We start from the raw sequence: 23841 nt of genomic DNA, 5'->3' as shown, positions 1-23841 counted from the left end.
GAACACGGAGCTCAGGGCTGTTTCGGGGAGGGATGGGCACAACTGACCCTGTGCTCAGGGGCTGTGAAGTGACACCATCACCCCATGGGGTCAAGGCTTCGCATGTTCAATCTCTCAAGTTCTGTTTTCCCCCTTTTTTCCTTTTTTTTTTCTTCCTTTTGTTCCCAGTGTGCCTTTTTCCCCCATCATTTGGGGCACTGTGCATTAGGGAACATCCTGCTGTTTTCCCTGAGACCCACCTGTGACGAGGACCGTGCTGCACCACAGGAAAGGACACTGTGGGTGAAGGATCCCTTCCTCAGGGTCACCCTGGTGCCAAGCACTGATCTCAAGAGCACCACAGGCAGTTTTCTGGACGTAATCCCTTGCCTCTCATCACCCCAGGCTGACTGCACAAACACTACTGCTTGTTTTTTTCCCAGGGATAAGAATATTACATTTTCAAAACATATTCTCACCTTATATAGGATATCATTGAGAGTCAAGTAAAGTTTTCATAAATGGTAAATACCACACATGAGTGTGAAAGCTGCTGGACTGAGTTTTGGGAAGGGAAAAGCAATTATTAGACCTGAGATCTGCTTAGTTCTTTAACAGTCTCTTCCTAATAATTTCCTCCTGCTTATCTTTCACAGATGCTACTTTGGCCAAAGGATTTTGGATTACAAGTTTTGATGCACAAACCCAGCCATTCCTGTGCACAGCCCTTTCTGGGATTGATTTGAATATATTTCACTAGAAAATGAATTAGGCTGAATTCGCTCTCGCTGTGGAAATCTCCAGCCATAAATTTGAAGCTCTTTTTGAAGTGATCTATTTGAGATCCATATCAGGCCCATCCTTCTGCCCTCTGAAAAAAAAAACACAATCAAAAGAAAGGATTCAGCTCTCCTCTGAATGTGCCACGATGTTCAGCTGAAGTACAAACTATCAAAATTGGAGATGCAAACAAACCAAAACCGGAGAAAAAATAATTTCAAAAAGCCATTTTAAGCCTGCTGTATTTGCAGGCTCTGCCATCATTTCAAAAGCAGAAATGCACTTAGATATCTCAGTATGCTCTGGAGCAGCGAGTTCTTGTCTATCCCTACTCTGAACAGAAATGTTATAATTATTCCAACATTCTAAGAATCACCCCAAATGCCTGTATTGACAAAATCGTTCTTTGATGTTAAATCTCGATTTCTATTTTAGTGATTTTTATTTTTTTTTAAGTAAGGGAATGGGGAAAAAACTCAATTATATTTGTTCATATGGAAAGAAGACACATTTTTTTGAGAAAACTAAAATTAAACTTAGCTTTGATATGTTTCCTTTTTTGTGCCTCCTTATATTATAAAAACAGAAAGGAATTTTTAATTGATGCATATCTAAACTCCTCCAAGTTCTGTAGTACATATGTTTGAATTAAAATTAGAATTATTTTTGAAAGGCTAAGAAGTGCTACCATAGTTTAGTTCTGTTCAACCAAGCAGTGTCTGTGCTTTGAACTGACAGAAGCCTTTAAGTGCAAAAGCTTAGATAAGCTGATAAAGATGAAACCAGCCACATCTGCAGTTACTTAGATCCAATTCAATTGAATTCAGCCCTATCATACTCCAAATCTCAGATATTCTTGCACATTTTACAACAGCACTACTCTGGGGTAGTAAATATAATAAGCTTGCACAGATAATGAGACCTCAGGCAAAAAGAGAAAACCCAGTAGATTATTTCTTCATTTCTGCCTCCCAGAACATAAATTGCTACCACCACAATAAAATAATTATTGCAAATCAAAAATTCAAAAAAATTTTACTGAGTTAATCATTAGGAATTTCCTCTTTAATATGGAAAATTTCCATCATAAAATTAACCAGAACAGCAATATATTTTATACATTGCCACATTGATATGTTTGTATGAAATCAAGAGCTGTAAATACAGGAAAAAGCAACAGTGGCAGGGACAGATCCCAGTGTCCCAGGTGCTCCAGCCCCAATGTCCAAGCTGGCCTTGGGCACTGCCAGGGATCCAGGGGCAGCCCCAGCTGCTCTGGGCACCCTGTGCCAGGGCCTGCCCACCCTCACTTCCTCTAATCTCTGATTTAATCCACCCATTCCATCCATTCATCTGTGTCCTTAATGGAGATATTTAATAACACTGGTCCCACTCTGGCCCCTCAGGAATTTGTCACTTATAACAGTTTGCATAGTTCACCTTCCAGCAAACAAATCAGATTTTGGGTCCTGTTCCCCCAGCCCTGAACCTGAAGGTCACTGGTATTAAATATCCTGGCCAGGCACCTTCTTTTCAGAGAGCTGAACAGCATTCTGTGCACAATGCCAGAGAAATAATAATAGGAAATATAATAATGGGAAATGCTAGATCCTTGCCACCGGAGCATTCCCAAACAGCAGGGTAATCAGGACAGAAATGAGCTCACACAGGCCCATGGTGGCCAGATCAGCTGAGTAAAAGTCTTTTAGCAATGTCTGGCCTAACACACTCCAGCTGCATTTTACCCTCCTTGCACACAAGAGAACTATAGAAACTCCAGATGCAATCGGCCCCACTGTGCCCTTCCCAAAGTCACAGCAACTCCACAGTGCCAATAACTTTTGTGATGGCTTTTAATTAAAGCAAATGAACAATGAGATTAACATGCAAATTACCAAAAAAACGCCATTCGGATAATTCCATGCTGGTTAAACTTCTTTTTTTCTATATGGTCACCAAAAGCACACAGGTAATTTAGTATTTCAAACTGATTTTGCAAATAGATTAAGTGTTAATGTAAAATTGTTAAGCAAATCATTTCAGGAGAAAAACCATTCTGGGATAGAGTCACAGGAAGAGGTCGCATATGCAAAACTAGGCTCTGCCCAATTGATTTCCAATTATAAAATCAGAGGCTCTGGAGTTTGTGGTAAATAGGCCTGCCCTTTAGCCTGAAAAAACAAACTTGCAGCTTGTGCTCCCGACAAATCCTCATCCAATGCCCCTGACTGCATTAAGAACAGAGTGTGTGTCCTGGCACAGAGCAGCACCAGGGAATCACAACGCCTCACTGAAGGCCAGCCATGGAATGAGGCCCTACAATGCCTCACTGATGACCAGCTGTGATATGGCAAATTGCTTCTCAGAGTAAAGCTACAATAATGTCTGTTTGGGGGGAAAAAGAAGCCACAGGCAGATTCTACAACGGCTGAATAAATTTAAATGCCCATATTGTGTAATTGCATAATGTTATGTTTTCCTTTGCAGAAAGATACCAGCTAAGAATTTCATACATTTAATCTGTTCATCCTTCAGCACCAAGTGTAGACTGCCAGGACATCTGAGTGTCTTGTCTCATTTAATCTTTGTATGAAACTGGACAATTCTCAGGATGAAATAAACCAAACAGTGCAGTTATACCTATTAAGCGTGCTCAACATAAGGACATTTTTCTGTGTACATGCTGCACCTTCATCATGGCACAAACGTAAGTATTCATTGTCTACAGCAAAAACAATTCAGGAAAATCTTTAATATATGATGTGTAGGAGCATTTGATTCACAGGTCTGCCTGTCTGATTTACATTACAGCTTTATTCAGTGTACAAGCATCGCATTTTAGAAACTAATGATTTTTTTTCTGAGCTCATAATTTTCTAATGATGAAATACTAATACATTCATAAACATTTCAAATCTTTTTCTTGGGGAATCTAAATCCTGTGTTGTGCTGCATGATTACTCAAATAATAAATCACCATTCCTCATGACAAGGAGAGAAGAATAGTGATCTATACAACTTGTCATCTCCATCACTGATATTTACAAATGAGTGCATTTAATGATTTAGCTGCTAGAAATTTCACCTTGTAATACTTGATAAAACTTCCTCATCTTCATTATTTTTCTCTCTAAAACTGTAAAAAGAAAACTTTTTATAAAGAAAAATATTTTCTGAATAAATCATTACTTTCAGATCTGGGCTCGATTTTCTGCTGCATTATTCCACTTGCACATCTATGAGAGTCAGCAGAGATGACATTTTTTGAAGAAGCAGGTTTTTCCTTGCTCTGCTCCTTTATCACCCATTCAAAGCAAGACAAAGCAATCTGGAAAACAGTGCCCCGAATCCAGTTCGTATATCTGAGCAACAGGTTTTTAATCACATATTGATAGCAGACCAGCTTGCGAGCCAGCAGTCAAATTTTGTGGTGGCATCACCCACAGATGTTTCACAGAAAGTCAGACACAGGGAGTTGTCAACCCACTGTGAATCAATTTATTCATTCTCACCAACTCTCCAGCCAATTTCCTCCTTCAAGGTGCAAATTAGCAATACAGATGTATTCTCTGAAAAGATCTCCAGCTCCAGGTTTTTAGGAGTAAGTTTAGAGCCTGTTGGCTCTCATCCAGGTTAGCATCAAGCTTAACACTGGAGGAATTCTTCTGCAGGGAGCCACATCCCCAACCTTGAAGCAACCTTTATAAACATGTAATTTTATCAGTTATTATGAGTCTGCAGACCTGGCTTAAGACTTCATAGCCACAGTCAAAACCTGGTAAAAGGCTGTTGGATTTTCAGCCATTTCCACCACAAGCAGAGTAAAGCTCCAAGAATTTGCCAGTATCTTAAACTGTGTTTGACATTGTTAATACTGGGGACTAGAATTTGGAGAGCAGCTATCCAGAACTACTGCCCAAAGGAGGAGCTTTAGTAATTTTAAGCTATGTAGAAGAGATATCTTGTGCCAATTCCAGATGTATTCTGTCTGCAATGACCTCGAATGGAAGAGAAAAGGAAACTGGAAGCTGAGTCGATAAACTACCCAATAAAGTCATTAAAGGTCTGTGACGAGATGAGATGAGATGAGCAGCAACAAAGGATAAACAATGGTGTGTTACATCTGTTGCACACAGTCCAAGGCCTGTGGAGTGGAACTGTGTCCTTGTCCTTTGTGTTTACTGTGAGAACTTTCACAGGTCAACAGAGAAATAAAACACAGTGCCAGGGTGGGTGAGGCTGGAAGGGGCCATGGGACCAGGGACGGACAGGGATGGACAGGGATGGACAGGGATGGACAGGGATGGACAGGGACGGACAGGGATGGACAGGGATGGACAGGGATGGACAGGGATGGACAGGGATGGACAGGGACACACAGGGATGGACAGGGATGGACAGGGACACCCAGGGACAGACAGGGACAGACAGGGATGGACAGGGATAGACAGGGACACCAGGGACACACAGGAACACTCAGAAACACTCAGGGACACTCAGGAACACTCAGGAACACTCAGGAACACCCAGGGACACCCAGGGCTGAGGGCCCCTCTCAGCTGGGGCTCCTCTCCAGGCTGAGCAGCCCCAGCTCCCTCAGCCTCCCCTGGGCACCGAGATGCTCCAGTCAAAAGAAACAATAAAAGTCTGTCAGATTCTCCACCACACCTAATATTTAAACATTATTTTTTTTCCCTAGCATTGCAGGGTAATATTAATAATGGTATAAATCAGTTTGACTGATAGAAAGTAGATTGAATTTACCTGCCTAATTATGCCTCACTTTGGCTTAACTGTGAGCACTGTGGAGAAGAGACAACTAAGCCCAGTAGGCTGCTCTGCTGTTCTGCCTTAGCACTTGAAACACTGGTTTCTCTTGATAAAATATTTCAGAGGATCAAAGAAGAAGACTATGTAGGTAAGAATGAGCAATGAAAATGTTTCATTCACAATATACTTGCTACCCTTTTTTATTTAGTTAAGAGAGCTTGGAACAAAATATTTTATTCCTGCTCTGAGATGCTGTAACATTTGTATTAATATGCATTGTTCTCGTGGTTTTTAAACCCCACAAAATAGAGTCTAAAATAATACTACCCTGGGCCCTGAGGAAGTATTTTGTACCTGTCAAAATGGCACTGCTCTTTTTTTTCATCCTCACCCCTTCTCCTAATATGCAGATAATAACAATCCATGGCTATATTAACGTATACCAGAGAACCAATTTTAGCCAGGACACATAAAACAAATATACAAAGGTGTAGAGACAAAGCAGTGCCTCACAGATGTAGGAAGCCACACAAATCCACAGTTTACATGTTTATTACTGCCAGTGTATTCTTGCCTCACTCTTGCAAACAGCCTCGGGGTAGCGACTCCAGCAGGGTGAGCATCGGCTAAATCCAACAAAAGGAAGAAAAACAATACATACATTTTTCATTTTTCTTATGGCACAAGACTGAGCACTCTACTCTGGGCAAGAGTCCCTCAAGAGTATGAAGAATAAGTGCTACAAATGGCTTTAGGGTGCTCATGAATGACTGTTTCCTTTCCAGCTACAGAAAAGCTTGGAATGGATTTTTCTGTCTCTAGGGAAACTTTTAAAACTGAACCAAAATTTCAATATTATTTTTCAGATAGAATTAATTTATTGCTGTAAACCTAACTGCAGATGCACAGATTTTATTTAAACTGTATTTTTAGAACAAAGAAGTAAAAAAATCAGTTTTGAAGGGGTAAGCTTGTATGGAAATTAATAGGGCAGGACATGCAGCTGGCTGACGTATGGCTAATGTGGTACTTCTCAGAGCTTTTAACACACTTTGCTGATTGTTTGCTCAAGGCATATGGTTTGAATGAGCTGGGCAGTGCACAGTGCAGCTGGCAGACTGGATATCCAAATCTGGCAATGAGATTCTCAGTTATGTGGCACTAGGTATCAAATTTGCCTGAATTTTCTGTTATGAATTCTGCCATATCCATGGAAATTTGAAGCTACTTCAGACTGTCTACAGTAGATGTCAATGCTTCAAATCTTGCAGCAGTAACTGTAGCTAACCCAAGTGGTGGAGGAATAATCTGAATTTGAAAAGGGCAAAAGCTTTTTTGTAAAGCAAAAAAAATTACAAAAAGCTTTCATTAAACAAACCCAGAATTTTCAAAATGGGCAAGCACCATTTTCTCTAGTGCACAGATTGGGAAACTGTGACAGGTGCTGTTCCAAATACACACTCATTTCAATCAAGCAAAGAATAAGTTTTTGGCAGTTTGTCCTGTTTTCACCATTACCTCCCATAACCCTAGTCAATGGTTTCAACCTCAGCTCTGATATTCAGGAAGGTCTACAAAACTCTTCAGCACTATCTGAATACAATTTTTGTATTAATTCAATAAATGAAGCATCATTTTTGGACTCTCAGCATAATAAACTCTCATTTGCACTGAGTAGATTCATAAATTCATGCTGTTAGAACTGTTTTCATCAGAAATGGGCAAACCTCCTGTGGTGCCCATTCATATTCCAGTTCTGAACTGCAGGAGAGTGTTTGCCAGTCACAAGTGCTCAGTTATTATTGCAGAGTTGCCTTTATTGCTGCTTCATAGGCCAATATAGATACTAAAAGTATCTCATCTCAGGGTACACACAACTGCACATTTCTGAGGATATATTCACATATTTTCAATGAAGTGCATCCCATTTTTATGGCACGTGAACCCGGTGTGATGAATTAAGATGAATACGAAGAGGAACAGAGAAGCAGCAAGTTCCCTGCTCCAAACCTGCCCAAATGTCAAAGTCTTGGTAATAAAAAGTGTGTTTGTTGTAATGCAAATGTTCACTGAGCTCCAAAAGAATTCCAAGAACAATGGATGTCTCAAACAAACAAATACAACAGCACACAGTCTCTATTCAGCTCAAATATTCATCTCCTCAATTTAGAATTTTCTGAAATTCCTATTCCCAACAGAGAAAGTCTCATTCATTTGTGAGGCTGACCAGTATCTTAAATGACAATGAGCAGCTGGACAATTAAAAAAAAAAAGTAAAAATAAAGATTAATTCCTCTGAAATCTTCATTTTTGCTATTCCCACAATCCTTTCTTCCCTCTCCCTAAGTTGTCCTAATGATAATACTCAACATGGAGTCAGCACAGATATGCTGCACTTGGACAAATTGAAAGGCAAAGGATTTTTAAAAAACTTTATCTCTCTCAAACTTCAGTTTCCTTATCAGCATAAAGCAATGCAGAGAAGGAGAAAAATAAGTATGAGGAGCAAAGGTTTCATCATCTTACAACAGAAGTGCTCCACTAAGTTCTTGAACCTTTTGAAGCTGACCCTGTGAGCAACGAATTGAATGTCCTGTTTTACAGGACAAAAGGATACAAAACACAATAAAAATGTCAAACACACTGAAGTGAAGTTTGTGGAAGCTCATTTCAGTAGCAGGGAGGTACAATGCAGCTGGAAAAAGTGCTTGGCACCATCTCTAGTTCAGCAAATAATGCAGAATTTGTACCAGCTCACCCAGCAGCTCTTCAGAGAGATGTCACCACTATGTTCTGACTCTTACCAGGGAATGTGCCACCCCTCTGACTTCCCTGCTGTGGCCTTTGCACTGTCTGCCCTCTAAGGGTTTTTTTTTTGTTATTTTCAATTTATATTTTAAAAACTGAATCCATTATCCAGCTCTGAGACTTGAAAAAATGTGCAAATACACATTCTTTTACCTGCAAGGCCTGATTTACAGACAGGCTCAAAGCTTGTCCAAGCTTCACAAGAAACACTGCCTAATGTAAAGCCCAGCTATATATAAAATAGTCTGAGCTATAGTTCAAAGAATATTGAGAGGAAATAAGGAGTGTTAGAGGTCATCTCACCTACAAAGAAGAAGTGCCATCAGAGGAGGACAAAATTTGATTTCCTAAGCAACACCCAGGTCATTTAGCTGACAGGTCCAGGTGAGCTCAGCTCTCTAGCCCTAATCTGGACATTGGCAGATGGCTTCTGAGTGTCACAAGGATGTAGAAATCCACCAGCAGCTTCAGCAACTCTGCCTGAACTCTCTCTAGCTCTGAAACAACAAAATGCCTTTTTCCAAGTTGGGAAAGAGCTGCCAGCCATCACTTTGCACACATGTGAGCCTTCCACATCACTGGGGTGTAAAACCAGCCACAAACTCTCACAGAGGGCCTGATGGACAGAGATGCACAGGCAACCTTCAGAGAAATGGGAAATGTGCTGACAGTGTCCTCACCCAGTATTTTACCCATGTAATTAGGCAGGATTTTGCAATTCCTCTCCCCAGGACAGAAAGGTGAACAGCAGCTCTGGCCCTTCTCAGTTCCCTTCCCCAGTTACACTCTTTGTCTTTATCCCTGGTCTTCATTCTGCTCATGATGGTCAATTGTTTTGTGCAAAGGTGAGAACTTTCAGAACAGAGCCACCTCAGACTGCCAGGACCCCTTGGAAGAAGGTCCTTGCTCCTCGAGGGTCAGAACTGAAGTTGTGTTACACATGCTTTCTACATTCCCTTAAATTCCAGACAGAGACAGGTGGTCTGAGCTTGTTCCACCACCAGATAAACCCAACAGATTATCAAAACTATTACCAAGTCACCTCATCTCCATTGCTGTTTTAATTCAGGCTAAAAATATAACTTCTGTATTGAGGGCTCTTCTTCTTTCTTGGAGTTTTTTGGTTTGTGTCTTTTTTAATCATACTTGCACCAGATTTAAAAAGCCAATTACTGAATATCCTGGTTTTATGAATGTTTTTACGGTTAATTAAGAAAATAATTAACAAAAAACTCGTTAAGCATATTATTTTAGAATTTGAGTGTTATAACTGGAAGAACTCAGTGGATATTTTCATGGTAATGCAAAATAGAAAAATCTGGACCCAAGCACATAAAAAACCAAATTCTGACCTCAGTTATCAGACTTTAGATAGGACAGCCATGGAATAAACTAGCTGACTGAAAATGGAATTTAAAATAATCCAAAAGCTGGTCTTGAAGAATGAGCATATTCACACCATAAAATTCTGAATTACCAACTGCTGCACTTAAACATGCAACTAAAGTCAAGCCAAACTTTTAAACTAGAATAGGGGAAAAAAAAAAATTATCTTCCCTGAGCCATCTAGAGTCTCCTTTAGCTTAAGCTCAGTGAACATGGCAGCTATCTTGCTGGGTTATACACTACACTACAGAGTCCTGGTGAATTATTTACAGCTGGGGACTCAAATGCTCTCTCAGTATCATCTTTCCCTGGGTTCTGTACTCACCAGAGTCCTTGATAGTGAAATGAGTGAGAATAGAAATGAGAATGTTCAATTCCACAACAAAAATGGAGGCTGAAAGGTTTCATTGTAGGTCCAGCACAGATTAAAGTGTCTGCTCAGCCTGAAACCAGTCCTCAGTTTTGTATCTGCAGTCCCTCAGGGCTTCCTTGTCTCCCCTTCAGCGTGATTCATGTCAGAAAGTTTGGAATAAATTAACTGTTCTGCTGGGTATTGCAACTGAGAGGAATCTAAAGACATGCTCATTTCTTTCTTTATTTCCCTCCCCCTCACATTTATTTTGCTCAACACATTAAGATAAAACCTGCATCAAGATGTGATTTGGAGTTCTAAGTGGGCAAAAATAGAACTATTTAGAAAGGCTGTAAACTCCTGCTATAAGCCAGTGCTTAAATAATGTATTAGACATATCTATATATACACAAAGACACAACATATGCACTTACACTAATATATAGTGTGTGTGTATATGTTCCCTTGCAGTTCTGTATTAATCAAATGGAATATTCTGTAGTAGAAATACAGTACTAATAACTCAAAATAGCACTTCTGTTCAAGTTGACTTGTACAAGCTTGTTTGAGTTCTAATTGTGTGCTGAAATGCTCCCTTTTAATGCCTAGGTCTATTTGAAGGTTAGCTTTTGGTCCCATGGAGATAAAGGAAAATGTGCCAGCATTTGAGAGATTTGATTACCTGTATAAAATTATGCTTGCTCATTTTGTCTTGGCAAGATACTCTTGGGGAAAGTTATATTAAAGAGAGAACAGAAATAGTGTACATCCAAAGAAAATATTTTCCAATTATGCTTCACAAGATGCAGAAAGTATTACTTGTTATGGAGGATTATGAATGAGATAATTACTGAGAGCCTAATGTACCTAAAGCTACAATAAAGGACAGAGAAAATCATTAATAAGTGGTTATTGACTGTCCTTCCTGCTCTTTGTAATAAAAGGCCAGAACAGTAGCAAGGACAAACCTTTCCCCAGTTTGGCTGTGACAGGTTATACACAACAATATGTTTTCTACTTACACAGCCCATCATTAATTCCTATAAGTGAAACCAAAGCAGCTTTGATTTAGCACACAAAACACTTTACGCCTCTCCAAACAGCCTTAACAAGAAATGTTTCATATGAAGAGTCAATTGAAAATAGTGGAGATTTAGAAACACACAGGATGGATGTTCCCTCTTTTAAATTATTGCACTGCACGCATTCCTAATAAGCAATCTGCACTTCCAAAAGAATCCAGACCAGTGTTCCGTTGGTAAGGCACAGAATGACAAAACACTTTTAAAGATTAAAGGATGTCTCATTACCCCTTTTTGATACTCTGATGAAATAAATGATAACCCAATTATTTCTGAGAAGCCCAGCAAAGAATGTTTGAGCTCCCACGTTCAGGATTTCAATACAGGTGTGATCAATAGGGGAGATTATAAAATAAAGGATTTCTGAGTGGCTGCAAATCCTTTCTTATTGCAAAGCAGAACATGCTACCACGTGCAAAATTACCTTCAATGCATTCCCTTTTTTTTTTTTCTCTTTCCCTTTCAGCTCCCAATCCTGCTGCATTGAGGATGAAGGCACAGACACCAGAGAAAAGTTCAACAGCATTTCTAAAAGAATGGGAAAGGTCACAAACATTACAGGGGTCAATCTACATGGACTGGCAGTGCCTGCAGGAAGACCACAAGAAGCACAGGGAGAGATTATTTACAGGAGCCTGGAGAAAGACAAGGGGGGATGGCTTCAAACTGATGGATTCCAGTTTAGATTGCATATTAGGAAAATATTTATTCCCTGGCAGGGTGGGCAGGCCCTGGCACAGGGTGCCCAGAGCAGCTGGGGCTGCCCCTGGATCCCTGGCAGTGCCCAAGGCCAGCTTGGACATTGGGGCTGGGAGCACCTGGGACACTGGGAGCTGGCCCTGCCATGGCTGGGGTGGGATGGATGGGCTTCAAGGTTCCTTCCAACCCAACAATTCTACAAAACTTCGCCCTGGACTGATCTCCCAGCGTGGGCAGCAGGGGCGGGGATTGTGCCCCTCTGGGCCTCAGGTGAGACCCCACCTGCAGAGCTGCCCCAGCCTGGGCCCAGCACAGCAAGGAGCTGGAGCTGCTGCAGAGAGCCCAGAGGAGGCTCCAGGATGAGCAGAGGGATGGAGCAGCTCTGCTGGCAGGAAAGGCTGCCACAGCTGCCATTGTTCACCTGGAGAACAATCAGTGACCTCATTATGGCCAATCTACCTGGCAAGGAAGCCACCCAGGTGCTGTGGTTTTCTTGAACTCCTACACCTGCTTCCTGCCAGAAAGAGCCACAGTTTCCCTAATGAAACCCCTGCCCCTGGTTATTGCAGTCCCCCTCAACAGAAATCCCTTCAATATTCCCTTACTCTACCAACCTGTTCATACATCACACACACCAGTTTTCATCTCAGTGTATCATCAGTCAGAGCTCTTTGTTCCACCTCCCTGGCTCCACCAGACCCTGCATAATCTTTATTTTAGAATTTAAATACATTAGGATGGACTGGATGCCTAGTGAAACTGGAAAACAGAGCCACATCTGCCTGGTTTGCAGCTGGAAAATTATCTCCTGTCTTACCCTGTTATTCAACCAGAACTTACAGATGCATTCCTGATTGTGAATAGATGTTGTCTGTGGGATAAATACTGCCTCAGCCATGTTATGGTTTTTCTCACTCTTTGAGTATAAAAAAGCATTCTGTCCCCCAGTCAAAGCACTGCAATGAACCCACTGTCTCAGAGGCAACCTCCAGCCTGACAGAGCAAAGTTTTGCTTTACTGTTCATCAGTCTGTCCCCCACAGAGAATTGCCTGCTACAGGATTTGTGCAGAATGCATTTGATTTGGACAGAAACATTTACTGAAAAATTCCCTTAAAAATCCAGGTATTTTGTTTTGCATACAGACTGCTCAGTTCCATGCAGTCCTTGGCTTATCAGTGATAGGCAGGAACGAGCAGGTGGTCTTTTGGAAGGGCAGAATTTAGATCAATTACAAAATAATTATTTAATGAAATGATCAGTGTGGTTGCCTTCTACACAGAAAGAGAAGTCTAATGTTGCCTGGCAATTTAGTGTTGTCCATTTTCTTTATTTTTGAGCTGTGCTAACTCCACTGGGCCAGTATGTTCAACACATTGAAGTATACACATATTTCCTATTATATCTCATTTCAGTTATTAATAAATCACATATCTCAATTAGACAGCAACAGCTTTGAGGCAGGAATCGTCTCCTACTCATCAAAATGGATCAAAATTTTAGCCAAGGCTTCTTGATATAAATGGCAGCATTAACAGCTTTCACATTAACTGCTGCTTGGTGCACCAGTCCTCATGGTGAGAGGGCTTTGAGGATATCTACATTTTAAAAATTTCCCCAAGAAACAATTTTACATTGAGATTTCTTTAAAAAAAACCCATAGTTTAAATATCAATTTGGTCTTACAGACCAAGTAAAAGCCTGGTATATGATATAAAATAACTATTAAATAACTATTAAAATAACTTCCATTTGTTCATACAAAACCTCAATATAAAATCTTTGTGTATTTAGAGCACCTGCTCTCAGTTCATGTGGGATAACCAACAGCATAATCAAGACCCATTAATTAGCAGAAATAAATGAACAATTTGGAAATACTGTGTTGGCATTAAGTCTTGTTTCAGATGATTTTATGGGAAGAAAGAAGCACAGGCATTTTCCCTTTGCCTCTGGACATTGTATTTTCTTGTCAGTACAGCAGGACAACACCTGGAATTGCAAGGTGTGCCAGTGGTCTATGTGAAATGCTTTAAACTGCATATTAATTAGAGAACAGGTGGCTTGAAAAACAGGCAATTTAAAACTAAAAAGAAAAAAAAAGAAATAAGAGTGAAAAGGGAATAGCAAGATAGCAAGTGTGTCAGTAACTCCATTTAGAAACCTTATTCTGTAAAAATACGGCAGATTTTCATGAAGCTCTCTGAGGTGAGCACGAGATTCTGAGCCTTTTTCTTTTATACACAGGTTCATGCTGTACCAATTCTGCTGCCAATTATCCCAGACTAATTGAAAAATAGAGCAGGTTTGCCCATTGGCTTTAAAATCCTGACTGCTTAGGCTGGGTGTACAACACGTCACGATCCTGCTGATGCTTGTGGCAGGGCGACCTTAGAAAACGAGGGGATGGAAGAAGATGTGTGGTTTGGTTCAGCACCTCTTGTGCTGCACAGCTGGATGGCCACCACCAGCTCACCCATAGCAAAATGCCCCTTTTCTCCCTGGCAGCAGAACCCCTGTTGCACACACACAGTTCCCTCGGCCAGGGAAAGGAGAATTAGCTAATGTGGCTTCTGGATTGAAACCAGCGAACGACTGGGGCCCTCTGAACCGCTCTGAAATCCTTTTTGCTGGCTGTGCCTGCAACGCTGCTGCTCGCCCCCAGTGAGCCAGCCTTTTATTCCAGCACATTCCCAGGCTGGAACAAACCTCAGCTCTGCCTCTGCTCACCAGGGGCTGGGTGGGAAGCAGTTCCCGAGCTCAGACCCCGCAGCAAGGCAAGGGATGTCTTCTGTGGCTCCTAATGATCCCTGTGGTTAATTCAGGAATGCCACTGACAGTCTCCAGGGAGAGCTACACTTACTTTTGCTTAGCTGCTGGCATGACTGCTGTAAAATAAAGGCTTTAAAAGGAATCCTTGCAGGGGAATTTTTGCACTAAGAGGGAGTCCTCAGGAAAAAGGAAAGTTATAAAGAACTCTGTATCACTACAGGTGTTCCTCGGGGATCACCGAGAGGCTATTCAAACATATTAATATTTGCCTAAATATCTTTAGGAAAATTATCTGCATTTATTTTAAAGTTCCACATGCCTAACACATTGCTTGCAAATAATAGTTACCTTTAAACACCACCTAAAATATTTATTGCAGCAAATTATTTCTGTAATGAAACTGACGTTGTAAATTGCCCATCATCAACATCCTTGGCTTTGTCCAAAAATACCACCAAAACCACAACCAAAACCAAAAGCCAAACACCAAACAAAAGACCCTCAGCTGTGAATCCCTTGGTCTGTTGCACCACACACACTGTGGCTTTTTCCTCTTTGACTTTACCAGCATAGGAAGAAAACCCCACTTTTAAAACAGAACTTTCAAGAAACAAAATTTATGCAAACTCATTATTTTCACTTGAAAACTTGTTTTTCTTGTGATTCCTGTGGTTGTATATTTATTACATGCTAAAAATACAGCAGCTACAAAGATTTCTCAGATGTGGCTGAGTTCATGAGGCATCACCCACTTTAGCTCCACAGCTCTTACTGGGATCCTAAAGTCACCAAAGGAATTGGTCCCAAAGCATTTCTCATTTCATAGAAAATTAAGAGTTCTGTTACACAAATCCATGGCACATTGAGGAATATCCTATCAGGACCTGAGAACAGTAAAACTTCCCTTTCACTTTACTGGTTGAAAGACACACCCTGGCACTTTTGGGAAATCACAGCTACCTGGGAGCTCATGGATGGATGGGAAATATTCTCATCAAGTTCAGCAAGGACAAACTTTTAGCAAAAAACTCCCCTCACAATTGGCACTAATTGGTAGTTAAATTGACAACTGGAACTGAAACATCCTGACAGCACGAGGGGTGGGCCCTACAGGTAGAAATTGGAAACCATCTACTGAAGCAATGATGGAAAGGCTAAACAATCATAGGGCACCTCAGAATATCATGGGGAAAGCTCAACTCAATTTTTCATACTGTCACTTCAGCATTTTGCATGCATACTTGGCCAGCATTTCACTGAATGATAAAGCTTGCAGATCAATATATTGAAAAGCACACAAGCTCCTAATTCTTTACAAACAAACAAAGTGCTCAATATTAGCTATTATTTTTTCAAAATATCAGATATCGTCGTGGCTCTAGAAAAACATTACAAAGAAATTTAAGTGAATAATGCTAGAGTGATATATACCATTCCTTTTTATTATAAAAAAGGGAATTAAAAAAAACATCAACACCAAACAAAACAAAAAGAAAACAAAAACAAAACAGCAAAACTCCTGCCCAATTTCCAACTTTTAAGTTGTTCTTCACATCACAGATGGTTTCTTACTCCATGAAAGAAAATACAGGCAGCTGAGGAGGTGCCTGGTGTTTTGCAGCTTGACCCTTTAAGATGCTGGATTCATAAGTAACTGATAAAATGCCTCTTTGAAGTTATTACCAGTCCTGTTCTATAGCTGATGTTCAAGGGGTTTAAGTTGTGTCTCTACTTAAATTGTGGTTATATCATGCCCCAGGCTGGAGATGAAGGAGCATGAAAGTGTTCAACTTTATTCAGTAATACTCCCAGAAATATACAGAAATGAGATTTTCAGTGTCTGGAGACATGCCTTAAATCTTAGAGAAATCAGTAAAGTATTTTTTACACTGTAGTAGAAAATGTAGACGCTGTTGGGATAGTCAAACTGTTCTTGCTTTCATTTATGCTTTTTATTTAAACTTCTTCTTGGAACTTGTTCTCATTTAAAAAAGAAACAAATGAAAGTTGTGCAGGCTCAGGAACACTTTTTAAAAACCCAGTACTTTTATCAGAATTCTACAAAATGTTGTCTGCCGTGTTTATTGTCCTTGCAGTAACATTTAATTACAGAGAGTTTTTCTTTTCTTTTCTTTTCTTTCTTTTCTAGTTTATCCTCCTGCTTACTAAGCTGATTGTGACTATGCAAACTGGGACATTCTGTGCAGTACACAGTCACCTCTCCCCTTTCAAGCACACAAAAGGAGGGGGAAAATTAGTATTTTTCATAAAGAATACAGTAGCAAAATAATTGATACATTTCAGCTTCTGGGAATTTATTTAGCAGAAAAATTAGTGTATAATTATGGTTGCAAAACAACAACAAAAATCTAAGGCTTAGAAGGCAATGTTGACTTTGCAACATTTCAGATACTGAATATTTTATGGCATGCATTTAAATCATAGAAAAACATACAAGTGTGTATTAGGGGGAAAAAAAGGGTAGAATCTATTTAATATGGTGGAGTGATTGCTGTGAAAAATTTAACAAAGCATTAATGTAGGACCATGCTACATCCTGTGAAACTTGGGCTAGGACTTTGCAAATCTTTGTCACAAAGATTATTTTTTTTCATTCAGAGAAGCAGCGTGTAATTCATCCCTCAGAACACTGCTAGCCTTAGTTCTGTACATTTCTGCTTTGCATCACTTGAGTACAACAGTATTTTCAGGCAGCCATCATAATCACAAGCTCAGGGCAGGAATGAAAAGCAAAATGTGAGGAAGGAACTCGTTGAATTAAAACCTTATTTATTTTACCTGTTTCCATCACAGGTGCTTCAACTGAACCAGTCATGATTTTAAACAAGTAACATTTCCTGGTGAAGACAGAAAATGCATGTTGGTGAAGAAATCAAGGACTGCACAGAGCATGGATAATGTAGAACATACAGCTCCAAGCTATTTAGGAGCGCTCTCTGCGTCTGCAGGTTTGGGTTTTACAGGAGCTCAGCCTGAAGCCTTTGACTGTGAAAACACCATGCTCTCCACTGCTCCTCCTACAGGAAAATTGTTTCTTCTCTACAGGCCTGAACCCAAGCCCCAAACATCAAGGGAAAAACCTCTGGTGCTCCAAACAGCAAAAGTTGAAAGTTGCCTGGCTCTCTCATCCCACAAGCCAGACAAGAAAATCTGCACTTGGCGGAGTGGAGAGACACAAGCCACGGGAGTCAGCAGCAGTCAGAGATGGAAAACGCCTCCCTGAGCTCACCACAATACAGAGCTGACCTGGCCACGCTGGCTCTGAGCCTCACCAACACAGCCCCACTGGGTTCCTCCCATCCTGGATTTTCTGCAGAGCCCTGGAGATGATCCTGGAGAGATCCCACCCCACAGATGTGCCACAGGGCTGCTCTTCCCTGCCTCACTCACTTCCCAAACCTCTCCTCAGACAAAACAGGCAATATGTTATCTTGGGACTGGAGACAGGGAAATCCAGAAAGTCTGGGGAAGGTTCTGAGACAACCTGGAAAGTACTGCCAGTGGAGTGGTGTGACACAGCACCAACCTGAGTGACTGCTGCTGGATTTCTGTGTCTGGACCTAAATTTGGATTCATTTATTGGTAAGCCAGAGAACATAAACACAAACAAGCAACTTTTGTGGCCTTCATTCCCTCTTTCATTCTCTCCATGCTTTGTGAGGTTTAACAAAGACAAACAGGTGCTGGATTCTGCACCATGGATGGAGCAGCCAGGATGCACTGACAGGCTGGAACAAGAAGCTGGAGAGATGACACAGGAAGGGTGCTGGCACTGCCCAGGCTCCCCAGGGATGGGCAGGAGGCTGCCAGAGCTCCAGGAGCCTTTGGGCAGCGCTCCAGGGATGCCCAGGGGGATTGCTGGGGGGTCTGCAGGGACAGGGGCTGCACCTAAATGATCCTTGTGGATCCCTTCTACCTGAGGACATTCTATGATTCTAATTACAAACTGCTATTACATTAACTATCCCAGATTTTTGCTTAAAAACATCTATTAAACCCATTTAAAGCATCATGAAGAACACATGTTCCATAAAGCAGGAACTGCAATCCCCCAAATTCAGCTCCCTAATGCTTTTTCACTTTATTACCGATGTCATTGTGAATTCGGAGGCTGTCGCCTGTGAAAGAACAGTGGCATTTGCTACAGCCCAGATTTCACAGCACATCTGCCATGGTGCTGGAAGTGCATGCAGAGGAGATGGAGAAGATGCAGCAGTGTATAGCAAGTAGAAGTTCTACCTAACTAATCAAGTCCACAGGGACAGCATGCGGTGTCACAAGACATATCACTCTACACTTGAATGAGGTTGTCAGCCACGGGGAGGCTGCACACTGCTGACAGCACTGTGCAGGATGGGGAGGTTCTAAAGGAGACACAGAAGCTTTGTAAAGTACCTGCTTCTGTGGGTGAGAGGGGGAGAAGAAGAAATGAAGTACAAAAAGGGTGATTGCAAATCTGTCGCTCGGTATTTTATTGCTGGGAATAAACACAAACTCATTTAACCTGTGTTGCATCAACACAAGAAAAGTTACTTTGCAGGTTTCTCAAAATGCACAGATGCATTTTTACATGCACAGATCAAAATAATATGGGACACATTAAAATAAGAATGATCTAAAGCTATTAGAGAATGTCCAAAGGAGGGACACAGAGCTGTGCCAGGGGATGGTTATGATGGAGATCAGGAAAGGTTTTTCCCCCGGAGGTGCTGGCACTGCCCAGGCTCCCCAGGGAATGGGCACAGCCCCGAGGCTGCCAGAGCTCCAGGAGCCTTTGGGCAGCGCTGCCAGGGATGCACAGGCTGGGATTTTGGGGTGCTTGTGCAGGAACACGAGCTGGACTGGCTGATCCTTGGGGATCCCTTCCAACACAGGATATTCTAGTCCATAATTCTATCAATATACCATGTGGCAAAATAAATGTAATATGAACATACCTAAAAAAAATTAAAATAAAAACTAGAATATTTGTGGCATTTTATAGAGAAATCTCATAAATTCAGGATACTCTTCTTTACAGATGTGTGAGCTCAAGTAGAGTTGCTCGTTTTGAGCTTGATCCTGCCAAACATAATGACAAAAATTGTCATTAAAAGTGCATATTGCTCAAATTCATTCTAAGAGGTTCAAGAATGAAAGCAAAAGATTTGCTACGGTCCTTTACTCGAGCCATTGAAGGAAGACACCACACTTTAAGAGGTGTTCACATTAATTCCTCCTATTAGTCTCACCCCAGATTACTTCATTTATTAGAGCAAATACACTGGGAGTGCATTTATTACTCTATATCCATGCAGAACAGCAATGAACAAGCACCTTTGAAGTGTGTGCAGTTGCATTGCAACACCTCAAACTCTGGAGAAGAGTCTGGAAGCTGTTTCCTCTGGAAAAACTGAGCAGTTTTAATATAAAATACTGCAGATCTCTGTAATCCTGGCTTGCTAAATTTCTCTGCACTTCACAAACTTTGGTATGAGACCTTCCAGCCAACAGGAGGAACTCTCAGACTCTGCATTCAGGCTTTTATTTACAAAGAGATTTGTGTTCTTTTTGTATCCTATAAAATTAATCTCAGTTTTCAGTTTTATTTTGCTGATATATTCCATCAATTCCATTAGGACCAAATACTTCCACTCAGTGCCTTTCCACCCACTAACATAAAAACTATTAAAGTATCAGTTCTATTCTGAGAGTTGTGAAGAGCTGAATTTTCAGTGGGTTTTAAAGGTACATTTGAGAACATACAACAAATTCTGCTTGTGTGCATATCATTTCTGTTTGTGCAAAACTTATTTCTGTATTTATTCTCCAAAGCACCTAATTAAATGTTTGTACAAAACATATACAACTATGAAAAGCACCAGGTACACTCGACAACAGCGTAGAGACAAAAATTGTTACAAAGATCTGCATAATTCTGCTTCTGGAATGTTCTCCTTGTAGCAATTAACCACCAAATAAAAGATTTATTGAAGATTACACTAGAACTTTCAACACATAAAAAGCACATGGCAAATAATACTGATTGTAAAAGGAAAAAGGCACATTTAGATAGAGAAAATGCACTAAAAATGGGGCAGACATTTGATATTCTCTTCACAACGTTAAGTCTCTCTGCACTAATTCACTATAGCCTGTTTTGCTGACCATTCTTCGTTCAAAGTCTGGCAAAAAAAGGAAAAAAGAGAATCGAGGTAAGTCATGGGGCAAATAAAATAGTCAATAAAGTCCCAGAACAAAGGAGATACCCCAGGTGTGCAAATCTTTTGGCAGGGGAAAATCTCAAAAGGCTGGAGGAAGAGTGTAAGTGGAAAAGGCAGGAGGAGGAACCAGGTAAGTGCAAAGCTACTGCGAGTTCTGAAAGGGAGGTTATTTTTAAATTGCGCTGGATAAGAAACCAATGGGGGTGACAGAGGACAAACCACAGCCCAACTTCATGGGAAAGGAAAGCATTTTGCTGCTAAGGGTGACAGTCTGTACACCCTAAAGTTTTGGGAAGGATTGCCAAGAGGTATAATTGAGGGAGTCTCTGCTTTGCAGGCAGGAAGGATTAAGAAAAAGCTGTGGAGTGCCTCTGCTCCCAGCGACTGCACACCAGCCTGAAAGCTCTCTCACCACTCACCAGCCTTAGGAAAGAAAAAAAAAAGTCAGAAATATGGATGGTTTCTCTGTAGAGGGAGAAAAAATAGAGAGAAGAATTCCAAAAATATTCTAAGACATTTTAATGAATAAACCAAAAATTTCTCCCTATGGGAACAAACTTCGCTTCTTGCTCATTTCCGTCTATAACATGCAGTGTTTTAATTATGCAGCAGTCTCAACAAATAGATTGTCACAGCATTTTAGCTAATTCTATTTAAAATGCCAGCAGAAGATGGGATAATGTCTTCCTTGGTTTGGCTTAGTTTAACCTACCCACTTCTATTCACCAATGACTCAAACAGGATATTACAACCACCGAAAAAAAAAACCTTTAAATAGTAGAAATATTTAGACCTGGATATACCCTGAAAATCAAAATACCGCAGAGTACAAACCCAGGATTCTCCCCAGCTACTCAAAATAATTTTAGAAGCTCAACTAAAATATTCCAGAAAGAATGGGTTGAATAAAACATTTTAAGATGTGAAATATGCACTTTGCTGTCTCTGTGAAATTGAGATATGTTACTAACCCCAGAGAAACAAATGAGAACAGATACCAAATACCTGATATAAATGTAAATTGACACAGCACCAAAAGTCACTGGATAAAAAGCTCATTACACCTTCTGACCCTGAGTCTTGCCTTGAAAGTGGCTACAATGGGGAAGATTTGGGAATGCACTTGATCTGTGTTCTCTTCAGTAATAGATGGAGCTATTGACAGTCCCTATATTACACTATATGCTATCCACTTAGCCATAAAAAACCCAAGATTACCGTGAAGTTAACTGCTATCCATAATTTTGTCTAGATTTTATTTTACTCAACCCCAGTGGCCAGCTAATAAGACAATAATGCACTTGGTTGTTCAGAGGGAACTGAACTTTACTGATAAACAATTATGGTATTTATACCTGCTCCCTGCCAAACATGCATTTGTGAACAGATCATTCTTTTCTAAGAATAATTCTAAGGATAATTCATCCCTGATGGATACAGATGGCTCATACAAGTGCAAGGCTGATTCATTGACTGGAGGTAACACATTGAGCTACAGAATAAACTAATGCATGGCAACAAGCATAGCTTTAGGGCAGCAGAAAAGCTGGGACACTGAAAAATAAGATCATTTGCCCTGTGCAATATTTTCCTAACTTTGAAAGTAAATTACAAAATCCATGGCAATAATGTTATTCCATGTGTGTGCACAGACCTCCACATACACTAGGACCCCATAATTTGCTGTACAGTCCACACTTTCCTTTTTGGTTCTTGTTTTTTAAAAATCCTCAGAGCACAAGCAACTTGATTCATCAGACTGGAGATAGAATATGACCTATAGGTGTAACAACCTTCAGGAATGCACAGGAACACATTGCAAAGAGCTGCTTTGCTAAAAATCTTCAGCTGACAGAGGTAAGGAGTGGTGACTAATGCTACAAAAGAAAGGATGTGAACACACTTGTGGGGTTTTTTTGACAAATGGAATATGCCTATTTTTCTTGGAAATAGCAGGCTGGCTAAATAGGAAATGTCCTTACAGTGAGGTACATTTACAGCACAAATCTATGGGTATTAGAGAACTATTTTAGAGCCACAAAGCACCTGAGTCTGAAATTCCTTAGAAGAGTCCAAATGACTGAAGACCTTCTCATGTCATACATTTATACATTCAGAGTTAAAAAAAAAAACCAAATCTTGCCTTACCCGGCCAACTAAGATTGGTTCAGGTCCAGAAAATTCTTCCAGTACAAACATTTGATTCCAAACCCAGCCTCTCTTGGAACGGTGCAAAACTCTTTGTTCTTCATTTAGCCTTTTTAGTCCTGTACTGGATCCACTTGGTAGTACTTGAGATTGATTCATGGGAGCCATATAAATGGAAGGAAGGACAGTAATCCATAATATTATTAATGGAGTCCATGTATCCATAAGCATTTCCGTGAGTCTTTCTGGCATTGTACCACAAGCTACGCAAATTACCACAGAAATTAAATTATTATTTTGCTTTCCTCCAGACTGTAGCAATCCAATTCATCACGCAGTACAGAACATTTACTTACAGCTCCTCCATGTGTTTACAGCACAGTCAATGTAAAAATAGCTTAGATGATAAAAACATGATCCATTGAGTTTTCCAGTCATTAAAGACTCCTAGTGGGGGAAAGAAAAGAAGAAAGTTCAAATCAGTGACTAAAGAGCTTAGGAAAGCATTCTGAAGCATCTTATTTACTTTTACATCATAAATAAGCCACGTTATGGTTTTGAATTTTTAGTTCATAATATTATTGCACAGTTAAATTGATTCTGTGTATTCTTGCATTGCCTGAAATGACAGAGGAGACCCAGATGAATGATTACACACACTTAGGAAAACATTTAGGCCTAAGAATTGGTGGGGCTTGCAGCACCTGGTCTAGTGGAAGGTGTCCCTGCCTGTGGCAGGGAGGTGGAAATGGAGGATCCTGGAGGTCCCTCCCAACCCAGACCATTCTGGGGTCTTGCAGTTCATCTGGGGGTCTGAAGAAGCTCCCAAGCTTCTCAGTGCA

At 40.6% G+C, this 23841-nt stretch overlaps 1 protein-coding gene across 2 annotated transcripts in view; it reads right to left on the bottom strand.

The window, feature by feature from the left end:
- Positions 1–23446, bottom strand: part of CDH8 (cadherin 8) — a 136027-nt gene extending 112581 nt beyond the window's left edge. Inside the window, exon 1 of one of the 2 annotated variants that reach the window (XR_015275460.1) lies at positions 23000–23335. Coding sequence is in view for 1 of the 2 variants with exons in the window: in XM_023934866.2 (XP_023790634.1) it covers positions 23000–23251 (252 nt within the window). In the remaining variant the exon portion in view is untranslated. Of the gene's footprint in view, positions 1–22999 lie in introns of both variants that reach the window. The other variant, XM_023934866.2, reaches the window with a different exon arrangement.
- Positions 23447–23841: the final 395 nt, after the last annotated feature.

This window comes from Cyanistes caeruleus, chromosome 12, assembly GCF_971803275.1.
Source record: "Cyanistes caeruleus chromosome 12, bCyaCae1.hap1.1, whole genome shotgun sequence".
Classification (NCBI taxonomy): domain Eukaryota; kingdom Metazoa; phylum Chordata; class Aves; order Passeriformes; family Paridae; genus Cyanistes; species Cyanistes caeruleus.
This window is presented reverse-complemented; position numbering and strand designations above follow the sequence as displayed.